General features: G+C 45.7%; 1 protein-coding gene across 4 annotated transcripts in view; it reads right to left on the bottom strand.

Annotated features, from left to right (window-relative positions):
* Positions 1 to 15,297, bottom strand: part of PRKCE (protein kinase C epsilon) — a 533,961-nt gene that overhangs the window by 341,947 nt on the left and 176,717 nt on the right. For all 4 annotated transcript variants that reach the window (XM_003926751.4, XM_039477786.2, XM_010337457.3 and 1 more), the window contains one exon: positions 411 to 474. In XM_003926751.4, the coding sequence (XP_003926800.1) occupies positions 411 to 474 (64 nt within the window). The remainder of the gene's footprint in view (positions 1 to 410; positions 475 to 15,297) is intronic.

Below are 15,297 nucleotides of genomic sequence, written 5' to 3'. Positions count from 1 at the left end.
GCTCTAAAGAAGAGTCTGAAGTTTATCACCTTATTTGTTTCATTTCTGCATGCCGTTAAACCAACTGGCTTTATTTCCTTCCCACCACACACACACATACACACAAACCCCAGGCCAGCCTCCTGGGAGAGGCTGCCCCACTGCCTGCCTTGCACACAGCATGCAGAAATGCCCGATTTACTGGCCTCATGTGGTAAATCCAAAATCTTCCCTCTGCTCCACCGAAGTTAACAGATGGCTGGTCCCTTTTGGTACACAGGCATAAGCATCTTCAAAATAACCTTTTCCTTTAAAGGATGCCAATTAATTAAATGTCACTATCATGTGTCCCAGCCAATGAGGGAAAGAAGAGACCCAGAAGGCAAAGGGCCAATGGAAGAGAACAGGGATGAGAGGTCACGCTCTCCTACCTTCACCCGACGACCCTGAGAGATCGATGATCACATACACTCTTCCTTCTGGCTCCAGATCAATCTGCAATTAAGAAAATGACAGTGACTCTGTTAGTGCATTGTGTGGGCAACCTGCAAGTTCCACAATATTTCTACCCCAAACTGCTAAAACCTAGAGACACAGCTCCATGTAATTCACCAACATACAATGTGTTGAGTGAATTAGGAATGAAAGAGAATCAACATTTACTGAATGCCTACTGTGTTCCAGATGCAGTCCTGGGAGGTCTGATGCATACCCAATAGGTAGCACTGCCCCAGTGGTTCTCAACAGGGGGCAATTTTTCTCCACAGGGGACGCTTGGCAAACATCTGGAGATCGTTTTGTCATGACTGGACAGTGCCGCTCCTGGCAGCTAGTGGGTGGAGGCCAGAGATGCTGCTAAACGTTCTGCAGTGCACAGAATGACCCCTTGCAACAAAGAATCATTCAGCCCCAAATGTCATTAAAAGATATCAAATGTCATCTATGTTGAGGCTGAGAAAGCCCCATGGTATCCCATTTTACAGATACGGAAATTGTGCCCAAATTCCAAGTGGCAATGCTGAGATTCAATGCCAAGCCTGTCTGGAGAAACCCACGTTCCTGATACCACACAAACTGCTCCCAGGGGAAATAAGGGAAGCACGAAGACACTATTCCTGCTTTTACAGCACTTATCATCTCATTGCAGAGTTAAAAAATGGAGAACAATGCTGAACCCAGCTTAATGATGAGGGACAGAGAACAACTGATAAAGTATCTGATGAGCCTGAAATTGGAACAAAGGGAAGAGGAAAGGGAAGGCATGCCAAGGCGTGAGAAACAGCACAGGCACCCCCCTTTCCTCCCTCCCTACCTCAAAGCCAGCTAACTACTTGTAATATATAGAGCCAAGGTGGTAAAATAATATGGTAGGGCAAAAGCCAGAGGGCTGGGCCTCTTGTAGTTAAAGACATCTTTGCAAGGACTGAACTGTCCTTACAGAAACTGTGTTCTCTCCATAAGAGAGCGTAGTAACTCTGGAAACCCTGGATCACCAAGTCCCCCGCTAGCCTCTCCACCTCCACAATTCCATCTGTCTACACAGAGCTTTCACTGGTTCATAGTGCCAGGCTCTCTCCGCAACAAGCTGTGAATTTCTCAAGGGCAGGAACCACTATCCCCTCCTTCGTTTTCACCATCCCCAGCAAAGAGCAGGCATGCGTTCAGCAAGAGTTACTTCGGAAGAGTCAGTTTGGTGGGTATCTCCTCCTTCTTCAAAGTCAAGGTCAATTATCACCTCTCTGAAATCTATCCAGATATGCCCAGTCAGAATTAATTACCCCTCTCATCTGTGTTCCCACATTATGCCAGACACATCTTACTCATGGCTCCTGTGATGGTTAATATTGAGTGTCAACTTGATTGGATTGAAGGATGCAAAGCATTGTTTCTGGGTGTGTCTGTGAGGCTGTTGCCAAAGGAGATGAACATTTGAGCCAGTGGAATGGGAGATGCAGACCCACCCTCAATCTGGGTGGGCACCATCCAATCAGCTGCCAGTGCGGCTAGAATAAAGCAGGCAGAAGAAATCGGAAAGACTAGACTGGCTGAGTCTTCCAGCCTTTATCTTTCTCCCGTGCTGGATGCTTCCTGGCCTCAAATATCAGACCCCAAGCTCTTTAGCTTTTGGACTCTTGGACTTACACAGTGATTTGCCAGGGTCTCTTGGGCCTTCAGCCATAGACTGAAGGCTGCACTGTGGGCTTCCCTACTTTTGAGGTTTTGGGACGTGGACTGGCTTCCTTGCTCCTCAGCTTGCAGTCAGCCTATTGTGGGACTTCACCTTGTGAGTCAATTTCCCTAATAAACTCCCCTTCATATATACATATATCCTATTAGTTCTGCCCCTCTAGAGAGCCCTGACTGATATAGCTCCTATTAAGCTGTAACACATTGTCCATCTATCTCTCTGCCCTGCTAGACAGAAAGTAAGATAACCAGATTTGCACGCCTAGTTCTTAGCTCACTGCCTCTTAGGAAAGAAACACCCAGTGCACACCCGTGGAGGTGGGAAAAGGCTCTGCGTTCAGAACTTCCAGGGTCTGTTCTGGGCTCATTCACTCTCCCAAGCCTCCGTCCCCAGGAAGGAAGGCAGGCATGTGATCTCTACTAGAATGACATTTGAACAAGGGGAGAGGAAAGACAAGACAGCTATACCAGAAGCACCACATGTCCCCAGGAGACAAGGCAGTTCAGCTGGAAGGATGTTCTGGGGACTCTCCCAGCGTCTCACCCTACACACAATTTGGGAGGCTCCCAGAGCCACTCCTCGGCCCCATTTTGTCTCCTGCCTCAGCCTCTAATGGTTGAGAGAGCTTAAGGTTTCCCTCAAAATTTCATTTTCATCCACAGGACTCTTCAGTGCCCCGTGGGAGAAACCACTGGTGATAGCTGAGGTGCTCTGCAGGCACAGGAGTGTGGGGGTGATGTGAGCAGGCCTGTGCTGGCCCTCAGGCACCCCATGTGAGCTGCTCATCTGAGTTTGGGACCTTCAGTTTTAAATCCAGATGGGAACCAAATAACAAACTGATGATTCCACATGCTGCCTTTTCTCATTCCTTTCTCCGCAAGAGTCCGTGATTTTAAGTTTCTGGGTAAAGAAAACATTCTCCAGAATTCTCACCGCCAGAGCTGACCCCCACGAGTCCCTGCAGTGAATGACAATCAGGAAGACCAACAGTCGGCTCTACTGAATAGAGCCGTACCAGAATCTTCTCCCTGCCAAAGTTCACAAATATCAGCGGTCCTCTTGCCCAAAAGCATGGAATTTAAATAATGTATGCCTTTTAGAGATTAGATCACCCCTAGTAAACCCTGCCGGCAAAATGAAACACTTTCTCATATCCTCCAACTCAAAGATTTCCCACGACTGCGGACTTTATTGGCAAAGTACAATGCTATCTGGGTAAAGCCAGGAGGGAGAGAGCAAAAGAATGATATGGGCTCCGGGGCCTATCCAAAGGCAGGCAGCATGCCCATCTTTGTAAAAGGGGAGTGAGGACTCGTGGCAGGGAGGACAGGTCATCCATGATAAAATGTATTCGGATATTAACATTCAAGATAGCAATCAGAAACCATTTTAGCACCCACTGCAGCCTCGATGCTGGTGAACTGCATTTCCAAACAGAAAAATAGAAATTAAGCTATTAAACATGCCAAAAGCAACAAAGAGCTTTGCAGCCTGAGCAGATGGCCGCAGATCACCAGCCGAGCCCCAGCCAGCCAAGTGAGGAAGCTCTGAGAATCCACCAAGGTGCTGGGTCTGCAATGACTGGAGGGGTCACCAAGTATAAAAGATGGTGAAGATTGTGGCACAACTTCACTGCCAAATTAGTTAAATCATAAATTCCGTTCACGAATACGTGGTCCAGATAACATACAATGTAGGTGCCCAACCCCACGTAACCTTGTAAGCTGTCAGTCAGCATTGGCACCAGGCAGCTCTCATGACACAAAAGCAGGCCCGCTACCTCCTCCCAGCCATGCCCAGGGTTATTCTGAGCCACTTCTGTGCACCAGGCTCCTCCCAGTTTCCCAGATGCACCCCAATTTATCACATCTCCTTGGACCTCATACCCCGACTTGACACATCTTCCCAGCTACTATTTCTACTTTCTTTGACTATGATTCTCTTTCATGCTACAGTGCCTTGGCTGCCCTGCCAGCAGGGGCCAGAAGCAAGGTAGTCAAACTGGGGGAGACAAACATAGCCTTAAGTGGCAAACCAGGGCAGAATCCATTTTGTCCTTTATCAGCTGAGTGACCTCAGGCAGCTATTTACTCTTCCTGCACCTCTTAGCCTCTTTATCTGTGAAATGGGTTGTCATGAAAATTCCATGAAACCTGCATGCATAGCACCTGGCACCCAGGAGACACTCTGCACGTGGTGGGTAAGAGTGAACTTAGTGGCCACGTGACCTGAAGCAAGCAGCTATCCTCTCTACGCCTCAGCCTGCTTGTCAGTGAAACACAGCCTCTGTGAGGTTAAATGAGATAATCCATGAACAGTGCTTAGCAAAGGCACCAGGCACAAAATAGTCATCATTGGTGTAGTTATTATGAAAAAGCCAAGTCTTCTGCTTCTCAGTCCAATGATCTTTGTTTTTTCTTTTTTCTTTCTTTTTTTTTTTTTTTTTTTGAAATGGAGTTTTGCTCTTGTTGCTCAGGCTGGAACGCAATGGTGTGGTCTCAGCTTACCTCAACCCCTGCCTCCCGGGTTTAAGTCATTCTCCTGCTTTAGCCTCCTGAGTAGCTGGGATTACAGGCATGCACCACCACACCTGGCTAATTTTGTATTTTTAGTACAGACGGGGTTTCTCCATCTTGGTCAGGCTGGTCTCGAACTCCTGACCTCAGGTAATCCGCTCGCTTCAGCCTCCCAAAGTGCTGGGATTACAGGTATGAGCCACCGCACCCGGCCAGTCCAATGTTCTTTCTACTATAACAAGCTTTCCTCAACAAAGTTGGTATTATTACATGTAATTCCAGGACACGTGATGACTTTGCATTATTGTTGTGAATATCAAATAAAGAACTAAAGGTCAGGTGGGGTGGCATGCACCTGTAGTCCCAGCTACTCAGGAGTCAGAAGCAGGAAGATTGCTTGAGCCCAGGAAATCGAGGCTGCAATGTGCCACTGCACTCCCCCTGGGTGACAAATGAGATCCTGTCTCTAAAAAGAGATTTTTTTAAAACTATGGCAAGAGTATTGTACTTTAAAATCCAAAGTAAGAGTACTGTATGTACCCTTTTGGGGAAAACCCAGAGCAAGAAGGGCTATACCCAGGGTACACCTGGGCATCGGGAGGACCTGAGGTACTCATGAAAGAAGAGCAATGGCACCACCTGTGCCACCGTGATGGGCACCTTACCTGCATTAGTTCATCTAATCTCCTGTGAGACAGCAATATTCCCTGCTTTTCTGATGAAAAAACAGGCTTAGAGAGCTTTCAGTCAGAATTCTCACCCAGGTCAGCCGGGGGCACAGAGGAGAGGTAGACAGGGCTGGCAAGTCACCCCCACAATCCCAGCCGCGCCTGGCCCCCACTGAGCCACCTCTGACAATCCAGCCGGGGCTGTGTTCTCCTTTCTTCAACCCTCCCGTCCCCAGCGTGGGCTCAATCCCCTTTTCAGGTGACACTGGCTTCCCTAGGCAGACCTGGAAGGCAGAGCGATGCCTCAGACACCTTGACCTCCCGACGGTGCTCTGAGGGGAGGTCTGGGCATCAACGAGAGTGCCTCTCATGCAAATTAGGAACATGGTAATGAGGAGGAACCCAACCCATAGCAAGTCCCCAAAAAAATCAATCTTAGAAAAGCAAAAAGATAGGGACTTTTTCTGGGTGGTGCTCAGCCATCTACAAAGCCCCTGACAGGCATTCATTTATTTATTCCTCACAATTAGTCTGTAAGGTAATGAGTTTTGTTATTTTCAAAAGCAATTTTTTTTTTTAAGACAGTCCAGCTCTGTCCCTCAGGCTGGAGTGAAGTGGTGCCATCATGACTGCAGCTTGAAAGTCCTGGGCCCAAACCTTCCTCCCACCTCAGCCCCACAAAGTGCTGGGATTACAGGCATGGTAACAAGTATTATTAGCACAGCTGAATGTCTGAGAAAGCTAGGGTTAAGGAAGATAGGTGGCCATTACATCATGCCGTGTGCCAGTGAGATCACACCAGCTGCACAACTCCAGGGGGTGCCATTCACACCTGTGTCTGCACATGAGGCCCCTGGAGCTGGACTGGCGAAGTCAGAACTTGCTCCCTAGGCTGGACGTGGTGGCTCACACCTATAATCCCAGCACTTTGGGAAGCCAAGGCAGGTGGACCACTTGAGGTCAGAAGTTCGAGATCAGCCTCACCAACATAGTGAAACCCCGTCTGTACTAAAAATACAAAAATTAGCTGGGTGTGGTGGTGCGTGCCTATAATCCCAGCTACGCTGGAGGCTGAGGCAGGAGAATTACTTGAACCTGGGAGGCAGAGGTTGCAGTGAGGCAAGATCATACCACTGCACTCCGGCCTCGTCTATAGAGCGAGATTTCATCTCAAAAAAAAAGAACCTGCTTTCTCAATTCCCGATTCTCAGTCTCACATTCTTTTCTCGACACCACACCCGCCCAGCAGGAACTCCGACAACTACAACAGCGAAACTGAAGGGACTCCACCTATGCTGATCTCCAGGCTGCTGGCTGCCGTCAGCCCGTGGTGATCCACACGTATCTGCGCACCTGCATTTTGGGGGCTACTGGGTTCAAGGGAAGGGGCGTCTAATATACAAAGTCAAGCTTCCTAACCAAAGGTTCAACTTCTGCCTGAGACGTCTAAGCAAACCTTTTCTCAGAACAGCTCACAAAGGTCACACAGGATCAATTTGTATCATCTGTTGTCAGGCGCGAAGGTGTGGAGGGAGGTGAAAGGGAGGGACAGGGTCGGAAAAAGATGAAGCCAGAAATGATGAGGACAAGGGGAGGCTTGCACTGCCCTTGTTCCACCAGTAAGGTCCTAGAATTTGCTGCTTGTGTCTCTTTTTTATCTTTACTTGGAGGAAGGTGGAGAGTGAAAGCGGAGGAGGCAGACTGGGAACCATCAGGGGAGAAGACTTGGGGACTGGTTCCCAAAGCAGGGGGCCCACTGCCCAAGTCCTGTACTCCTTCACTGATGACCACTCTCCCCTGGCAGCACCACAGGCACCATCCCAAGACCCACCCAGCATGGGAGAGGCCAGCTGGATGGACATTCAAGGGGACATTCAAGCAGCAGGGGACATTCAAGCAGCAGGTGTCCCTCCAGCTTCTGCATTTGGAAAGCAGAAAGCATTGAGGCAATACAATGTGCAACTCATCAGCAGCTCCGGGATGTGGATCTTGAAGTTAGCAGCCAATTAAAGACTCTCCATTTGGAGTGAAATTTGCTACTAGCTCTATTGGTAGTGTGCACTGACTGGTCAGAAAGCAGAGGGTACACATGTAATCAAATACGTTCACGATTCTACTCTGTTAATGGGCTTATGATAGCGCTTACTCTCATAGCATAAGGAGAGGGGCAGATTGTTTTTGTCAGACACCTTCAATTGCCGTGTAAAAACATGCAGGCTTTAGTGTACATCCCTGCAGGCCAGGACCCTGTCTGTCCAGCACAGGGGAGGGGTTTAATACAGATTTCTACATGTTGGCTTATTGAACGGATGGCTTTAGTTTATACTACTTCAACACATAAAAAACTGGATCTGTACAGCTGAGTTGTGGCAATGATTTACTTGGGAATCCATCTACAATACAGAAATGTTCACAGCAGCTTCATACCTAACAGCCCCAAACTGGAAATGTCCCAAATGTCTAACAACAGGTAAAGGAATAAGCAAACCATGCTGCATCTGTGTAATGGAATGTTACTTTGCAATAAAAAAGAATGACGACCAGGCACGGTGGCCCACCCCTATAATCCCAACACTTTGGGAAGCTGAGGCAGGAGGATTGCTTGAAGCCAGGAATTCAAGACCAGCCTGTACAACACACTGAGGCCTTATCTCTACAAAAAATAAAACAAAAATTAGCTGAGCATGGTGGTACACGCCTACAGTCCCAGGTATTTGGGAGGCTGAGGCAGGAGGATGGCTTGAGCCTGGGAGTTTGAGGCTGCAGTGAGCTATGACTGCACAACTGCACTCCAACCTAAGTGAGATCCTGCCTCTTAAAAACAAAAACAAAAAACAAATACACTACTAATACATGCCAAAACATGGATGCTGTGTGAAAGAAGCCAAACATAAAAAAAGCATATACCACAGGATTGCATTTCTATGATGTTCTAGAACAGGCAAAACAAACCTACAATAACAAAAAGCACATCTGTGATTCCGTGGAGCTGGAGGTGGCCAATGAATGCCAGGAGACACAGGGGAACATCCGGGGTGAGGAGGGTTTCCTCCATCCTGATTGTGGTGGCGGTTCCATGAATGTAGACATTTGGCAGGACAAATCAAGCCTACAGTTAAAATGAATCCACTTAATTGTATGTAAATTATACCTCAATGAAGCAGTTTTTAAAAACGGGAAAAAAAGGATTTATTTCACATAAGGATTCCTCCACAAGTTTCCTTTAAATAACAAATCCTTTTCCCACCCTCGGAGCATTTAAAATTTCATATTCCATTTTTAAAAAGAAAAGGACTCATTCAGAGTTTTTCAAGAGCACATCTGTCACAAAACATAACGTACACCTACCTATGTAGGCGCGTACATTCACACACCCACCCACGTGTGCAAACACACGCACAGGCACACAGCTGAGCCACCTTCTCCTGTCTCCTGTGATCAAAATACAATAATAGCAAGATAAACACATCCAAAATGTAGGTTTCAGAGTCTGCTGAATTATTTAAATTTGTCTGTGTGTTTGTGGATCTGAATTTCCCCATATACAAAACAAGATCATTAGAGCAAATGCTCTAGAAAGCCTTTTAATGAACTTAATGACCTAAATATCCATGAATAGGAGACCGCTTAAATAAATGATGGTACATCATATGGTAGATCACCATGTGAGTCCACAAAAGGTTGCAAAATATCTAAATGTACTGACTGACAGGGAACTAGCTCTGTGATACATTCAGTGGCGGGGGGCGGGGGTAGCAGCTCACCGTATGTTTATGATGCCGTGCTGCTGTGTGAATATGATCAGGGAGTACATGGGAGTACACACACACACACATACGCACAAGCACATGAGCACACGTGTTCTGCACAGATCTCCTTATCCCCAGAAGGAGTCTTAATCGGCAAGAAGCAAGAGTTGACTCAAGAGATGGACATGACAGGAGGAGCGGACCAGAAACAGACAAGGAGGGCTTATTCCTTATTCTGTCCCCATTTAAAAAATCATGTCCTGAGCTAGCTTGTTAAAACTTTAAGTCACTACCCATTTAAAAAAAATAAAATGCCCCGTTTTACTGCGCTGGCCATTTTCCTTCTCTAATCCCCCAGACTACAGCTTGCTTCAGTGCCAGATGCACCTTAAATAAACACCCCTCAAAACTGGCTGAAACTTTGCTTTCTCATCACCCGCAGCCAGGTCACCGGGAAGGAACCAAGTTAGCAGCAGCCATCGTCTCCTTGTGAGACTCCTGTTGGCTGGACGGGAGGCCCACGTTACAGATCCTAGCTCTCAGCACACCACAAATGGAGTAGGCTCAAGTTAGCACCTACCTCCTCTTTTTAGCAGGCTCAGAAACGGCCCCAGAGAGGGGGCTCCCTCTGACGACAGAGGTAGCTAAAAATGAATAACTCTATGTGTACATAAATGCTTTCTTGAACTGAGAAAACATCCAGAAGTGCCTAACCTAATATGGAGCGTGTGTAAGGAGACACAGCATCATCTGGTCACAGCACAGTCTGTCTGTCTGCTTCGAGAGAAATGGCAGTACACGACTGTACATCCTAAGAAGAGGTAGGTGAGCGCAAATAGCAGGATACGTAGCCACCTACCCAAGCATTCTGAGGCAGACAATCCACGTCAATCTGCATTTTGCATTTTACATTTTACATTTTGACTTGCAGTGGTCTCTATCACTAGGTGTATTTGAATGTGTGTTTTATTTTACATTTCCTATTTCTTACGCTAAGCCAATATATCTCAGTGATTGAAAGTAAAGGCTTTGAAGATAGTCTACCAGGGTTCCAATCCCAGCTCCTCCTGGCACTTGTTTGGATTTCCTCATCTTACAAGCTGAGAATTGTCAGTAGCACCTGCTTCAGCGAGTTGGAGGATTCAGTGAGGTGGCAGAGCACTTAAAAGCGTCTGGCACACAGCTTCCTGTAAATATTAGCTGCCGGTCACTGTGATTGTTACTTCCCACCCGGACTGTGAGCACCTCTCCTACTAAACCATGTCCTTCTTTTGAGGATTCCATAGCTCTTGATCCAGGCCTGGGCATGAGATAGGAAAATCAATAAGGACTCTTAAGAGAAACTGAATGAATCCACGTGAAACAGAGGCAAGCTCAGTCAGGTCAGGATTTTGCAACCGGAAAAACTATCTTCATATCAGGAAATTTTCTGTCTTTGTAGTATCACGACCTAATAGAACTTTTACCAATGACTGCTCACAAAGGTATTTCCTTCCTTCCTTCCTTCCTTCCCTCCTTCCTTCCTTCCCTCCTTTCCTGCCTCCCTCCTTCCCTTTCTTCTTTCTTTCCCTTTCCCTTTCTTTTCTTTCCTTCTTTCCTTCTTTCTTTCTCCCTTTCTTTCGATTCTCCCGCCTCAGCCTCCTGAGTAACTGGGATTATAGGCATGCACCCAGCTAATTTTTTTTTTTTTTTTTTGTATCTTTAGTAGAGACGGGATTTCTCCACATTGATCAGCCCAGTCTTGAACTTCCAACTTCAGGTGACCCACCCGCCTCGGCCTCCCAAAGTTCTGGGAATACAGGCATGAACCACCATACCAGGCTGATAGTCAGTTCTTGACTTCCTTTAAAATCCAAGACATTATTATTCATTTCCATCTTTCTGAGCTCCTCGAAATAAAGACTATGTTATGAATACTAATAATCGCAACTCTAGTAAGCACCCTTTATTGAATACTCTACATGTGTTACCTATGTGAAGAAGGCAATATTGTTGTTCTTAACCATCTGATAGGCGATAAAACTGAGGCTTAGAAATTTAAATAACTTGCATGCATCCTTGCAATTTGCAGAAGAGAAATGTGCATTAAAGCAGGGTTTTCCAGCTTGAGACCCAATGCTTCCAACCGGTACCTTGAGGCCTGGCAGTCTGCCCCACAGACAACATGAGCTCTGGGAGATCTGTAGAAGGAACACATTGTGAGCTGTCACGGAGCCCATACTGCATGAACGATTACAAAGTTGCTCCTTGGCCAGGCGTGGTGGCTCATGCTTGTAATCCCAGCACTTTTGGAGGCCAAGGCGGGCAGATCATGAGGTCAGGAGTTCAAGACCAGCCTGGACAATATAGTGAAATCCCATTTCCACTAAAAATACAAAAATTAGCCAGGAGTGGTGGCATGTGCCTATAGTCCCAGCTACTCAGGAGGCTGAGGAAGAAGAATCTCTTGAACCCGGGAGATGGAGGAGGTTGCAGTGAGCCAAGATCGTGCCACTGCATTCCAGCCTGGGTGACAGAGTCCATCTCAAAAAAAAAAAAAAAAAAAAAAAATTGCTCTTTGCTTGGACACAAGAGCAATGAAAGTAAAGTCCCTTCACTGTCCTCCAAGAGCTCATAGTTATAAGGTACGATTGTTTAAATAAATTATAGCATATTCAAACCATTAGATACAATGCCATCATGAAAAAATCTTGCTAATTTTTGCATTTTTAGTAGAGATGGAGTTTCACCAAGCTGGCAGGATGGTCTCATCTCTTGACCTCGTGATCCGCCTGCCTTGGCCTCCCAAAGTGCTGGGATTACAGGCGTGACCCACCACACAAAATAAATACTATTTTGTTGTTGCTTTAAGAAGATGATGTGTTCCACTCCTCCCATTTATAGGTAAGGAAACTGAGGCACAGTGAGGTTAAGGAATCCTTTAAAGCACCTGAGTAATTTGCCTTCCTACAGCTGAAAAAAAAAAAAGAAATTCAGTTATCCTGATTTTTAGTTCTTTAAGATATAAATTTAAAATGAGACAAATTATTTTAAATTTACATATCTCTTGAAAAGTATAATTTTCTGATCAAATAATAATAGCACTACTCAATCTTAATCACCAATTACGAGTGGTAAGTAGTTAACTGTATTTCTTAGTTGGATACAGTTTGAATATATTAAGGAAAACCTTCAAGAACTCAATGGATTTTTATTTTTTTGAGATGGAGTCTCACTCTATCTCCCAGACTGGAGAGCAACGGCTCAATCTCAGCTCACTGCAATCTCTGCCTCCTGGGTTCAAGTGATTCTCTTGCCTCAGCCTCCCGAGTAGCTGGGATTATCAACAGACTTTTAAATAGATTTTTAATCTAATTGAAAAATCCTTTGCCTTGATTGAATCTCCTCTATATGACGGTGTTCCTCCACTTTCATGAGGTGAGGCAATCCACATTTGTATGTTCTAGACAATGTTACCTTTTAATTAGCTTTCATATAACAAACTGTCATAACAGCAGACTTCATTGATCAGGTAACGGGTAAACATTTCTGCTATGATATGACCATACAGTGCCTATCATCCAGCTATTCAGAGTCACTCTGTTTGTATGGGAATCCACTGGAATATATTTTCCTATTTGTCTCTATTCTTTATAAGACAGGAAAAAAGAAAAATGCTGGTAATCTAAGGAAACCTAGCATAGATCTCAAAATTATATAACATAAAGTAAAACACAATGTATTGGGTATGTCAAATCGATGACATTTCCCTTTAATCCAATATTCATCAGTTGACTCTGTGTTGAATTTTGAAGGTATAAATCAAATGTTTAAGACTTTTACATTTTATATCAAAACGATGAACAAGACGTAAATAAGAAGTAGGGCATGGTTTTTGTTTTCTGGGATAGAACCTGCCTTCTTAACATGTCATCTGTGAGTGCACTAAACTGTCCAACTAGCTCTTTTTCTGCAACTAAGTAATATATAAGTTTTGAGGTATAAATTATACATGGAAGCAGGGACTATCTATTCTCTGAAAATGGGCAACTCTCCTTACACATCTGTGCTTGTTTTCTACATTATTTATGAAGTCCAGGCCTCTAAAAATGAACAATTCCGGCTCATACAACTGGGCAACAAATCAGACTTACATATGCTGAATCCCACACCGCAATCTGAACCAGAAGGGAAGATACTTCCTGAAGCACACAGCAAAAAGGATCTGAAAACTGTTCAAGCTCTGAATGTCAGAATGGGTCCTTCATTTAGGATCCTCTATCCTAGACACTAGATCTCCATATGATATTTTGGTGACACACACGTGTGACCTTTGATCCAGAATTTCATCACGTTTGATCCAGGAAAGCCCCGATCATCGAAGGAGCCAGCCTGTCTGGGGGCAGAGAGAGCAGCAGATGTGAAGGCATGGAGGTGGGAGAAGACTTGGCCTTTGCCAGGAGTTGACGCAGATGGGTGTGACTGGAGCAAAGTGTGGGGAGCAGTTGGAGATGAGGTCAGAGAGCCAGGGCCTGACATATGCTTTGGCCTTGGCCGTGAGTGAGACGGGGAGCCAGAGGAGAGAGTGCAGAGAGCAGTGACATGCTGTGACTCACACTTTAAAAGGCGGCTATATGGAGAATAAACCTTAAGCACCCATGAGGATGCAGGAAGGCAACTTAGGAGCCTATAGCAACAGTCCCGACAAGTGACAGGGGCGGTGGTAGTGGAGGTGATGGGAAGTAGTCAGATTCTGAATGTAATTTGAAGACAGAGCCAAAAGGATTTGCTGCGGGACCGCATGTAGTGTGTGAGATAAGGAGGGGAGGCAAGGAGAGCACGAAGACTTGGCCTGAGCCAAACACGGAGCTGCCCTTGGCTGAACAGAAGGCTGTGATGAGAGCAGGGTGGGAAGGGCGGGCGCACAGAAGCAGGTCTGCACGGGTCACATCGGAGACATCTGTGAGACAGGCGGGGACAGCTGCATCTACAGAGCTGAAGTGCGGGGGGAAAGGTCCAAACTTAAGACCTGAATTCGGCAGTCAGCAGCAGAGAGCTGGTACTGACCCACAATCCTGACAGCCACAAAGCTCTAACAGCTACAAGTTTTACTGAAGTTTGGGTCAAAATTATTCAGCAATAAAATCTGACCATAAATAACATAAGGCTATTTACTGTCTATGTTTATTCCACTTCATGTGATTATTTGTACATTTGTGATATAGAAATATTATTTGCTTGATCATAAACAGCTGCCCCAGAACCTACTGGGAATGTTATGTAATATACAGAATACTTACCATATTAACCTTCTAAAATCCCCCAGAATTCTTTATTTCTAAACAGATCTAGCCCTAAGCATTTTGGATAAAAGGTATGGATCTGTAGTTTGAGCCACGAAACTGGAGGAACGAGGACTGAGCCTGGGGCTCACCAACACATCGAGATCAGGAGGCTGAGGAGGATATGCTCAGGTGTCTGAAAATGCAGAGGCCTGGCCTCTACTGCCCGAATCGGATCTACTTTGACTTTCCTCCTTCCTCCTTCCAAACTTTCACCACCAAACATGCACACTCTTCACAGACACATGGCTTATAAAAGCTTTGCTTCTTTCAACTTTCTGTACATGTTCTAAAGAGGTGGCAAGAAAAACCTGCCTATCACTCCCCCTGCCCCCCACCTCCCTGCCAAACATACACTGTAGGTACGTTTTTGTGTTCGAGATAGGGTCTTCCTCTGCTGCCCAGGCTGGAAAGCAGTCGTATGATCATAGCTCACTGCAGTTTCTAATCCTGGGCTCAAATGATCCTCCTGCCTCAGCCTCACAAGTAGCTGGGACTACAGGTACATGCCACCATCCCTGGCTAATTTTTTTTTAACATTTTTTGTAGAGACAGGGTCTTGCTGTGTTAACCAGGCTGGTCTCAAACTCCTGATCTCAAGCAATCCTCTTGCCTTAGCCTCCCAAAATACTGGGATTATAGAAGCAAGCTACTGGGCCCAGCTGCATGCTGTAGTTTTTATTACATCAGTTGTAACATTGATTTCACGCACCACTGAACGGTCTGCACTTTTTGTAAGGCGGGGAGTTGCGTGGTGGGGAAAAAAAAGTAGAAAAACTGAACTAATGTTTCAAGTGGGCATAATGGCATTTCCTGTTGCTAGGAAACCTATCTGCCGGCTGCTGCTCTAACACATTTAAGTGTCCCACCCCTCAC

The sequence above is a fragment of the Saimiri boliviensis genome, chromosome 1 (assembly GCF_048565385.1).
Source record: "Saimiri boliviensis isolate mSaiBol1 chromosome 1, mSaiBol1.pri, whole genome shotgun sequence".
NCBI classification, from domain to species: domain Eukaryota; kingdom Metazoa; phylum Chordata; class Mammalia; order Primates; family Cebidae; genus Saimiri; species Saimiri boliviensis.
The sequence above is the reverse complement of the archived record's forward strand: the minus strand, read 5'-3'. Positions and strand labels throughout refer to the sequence as shown.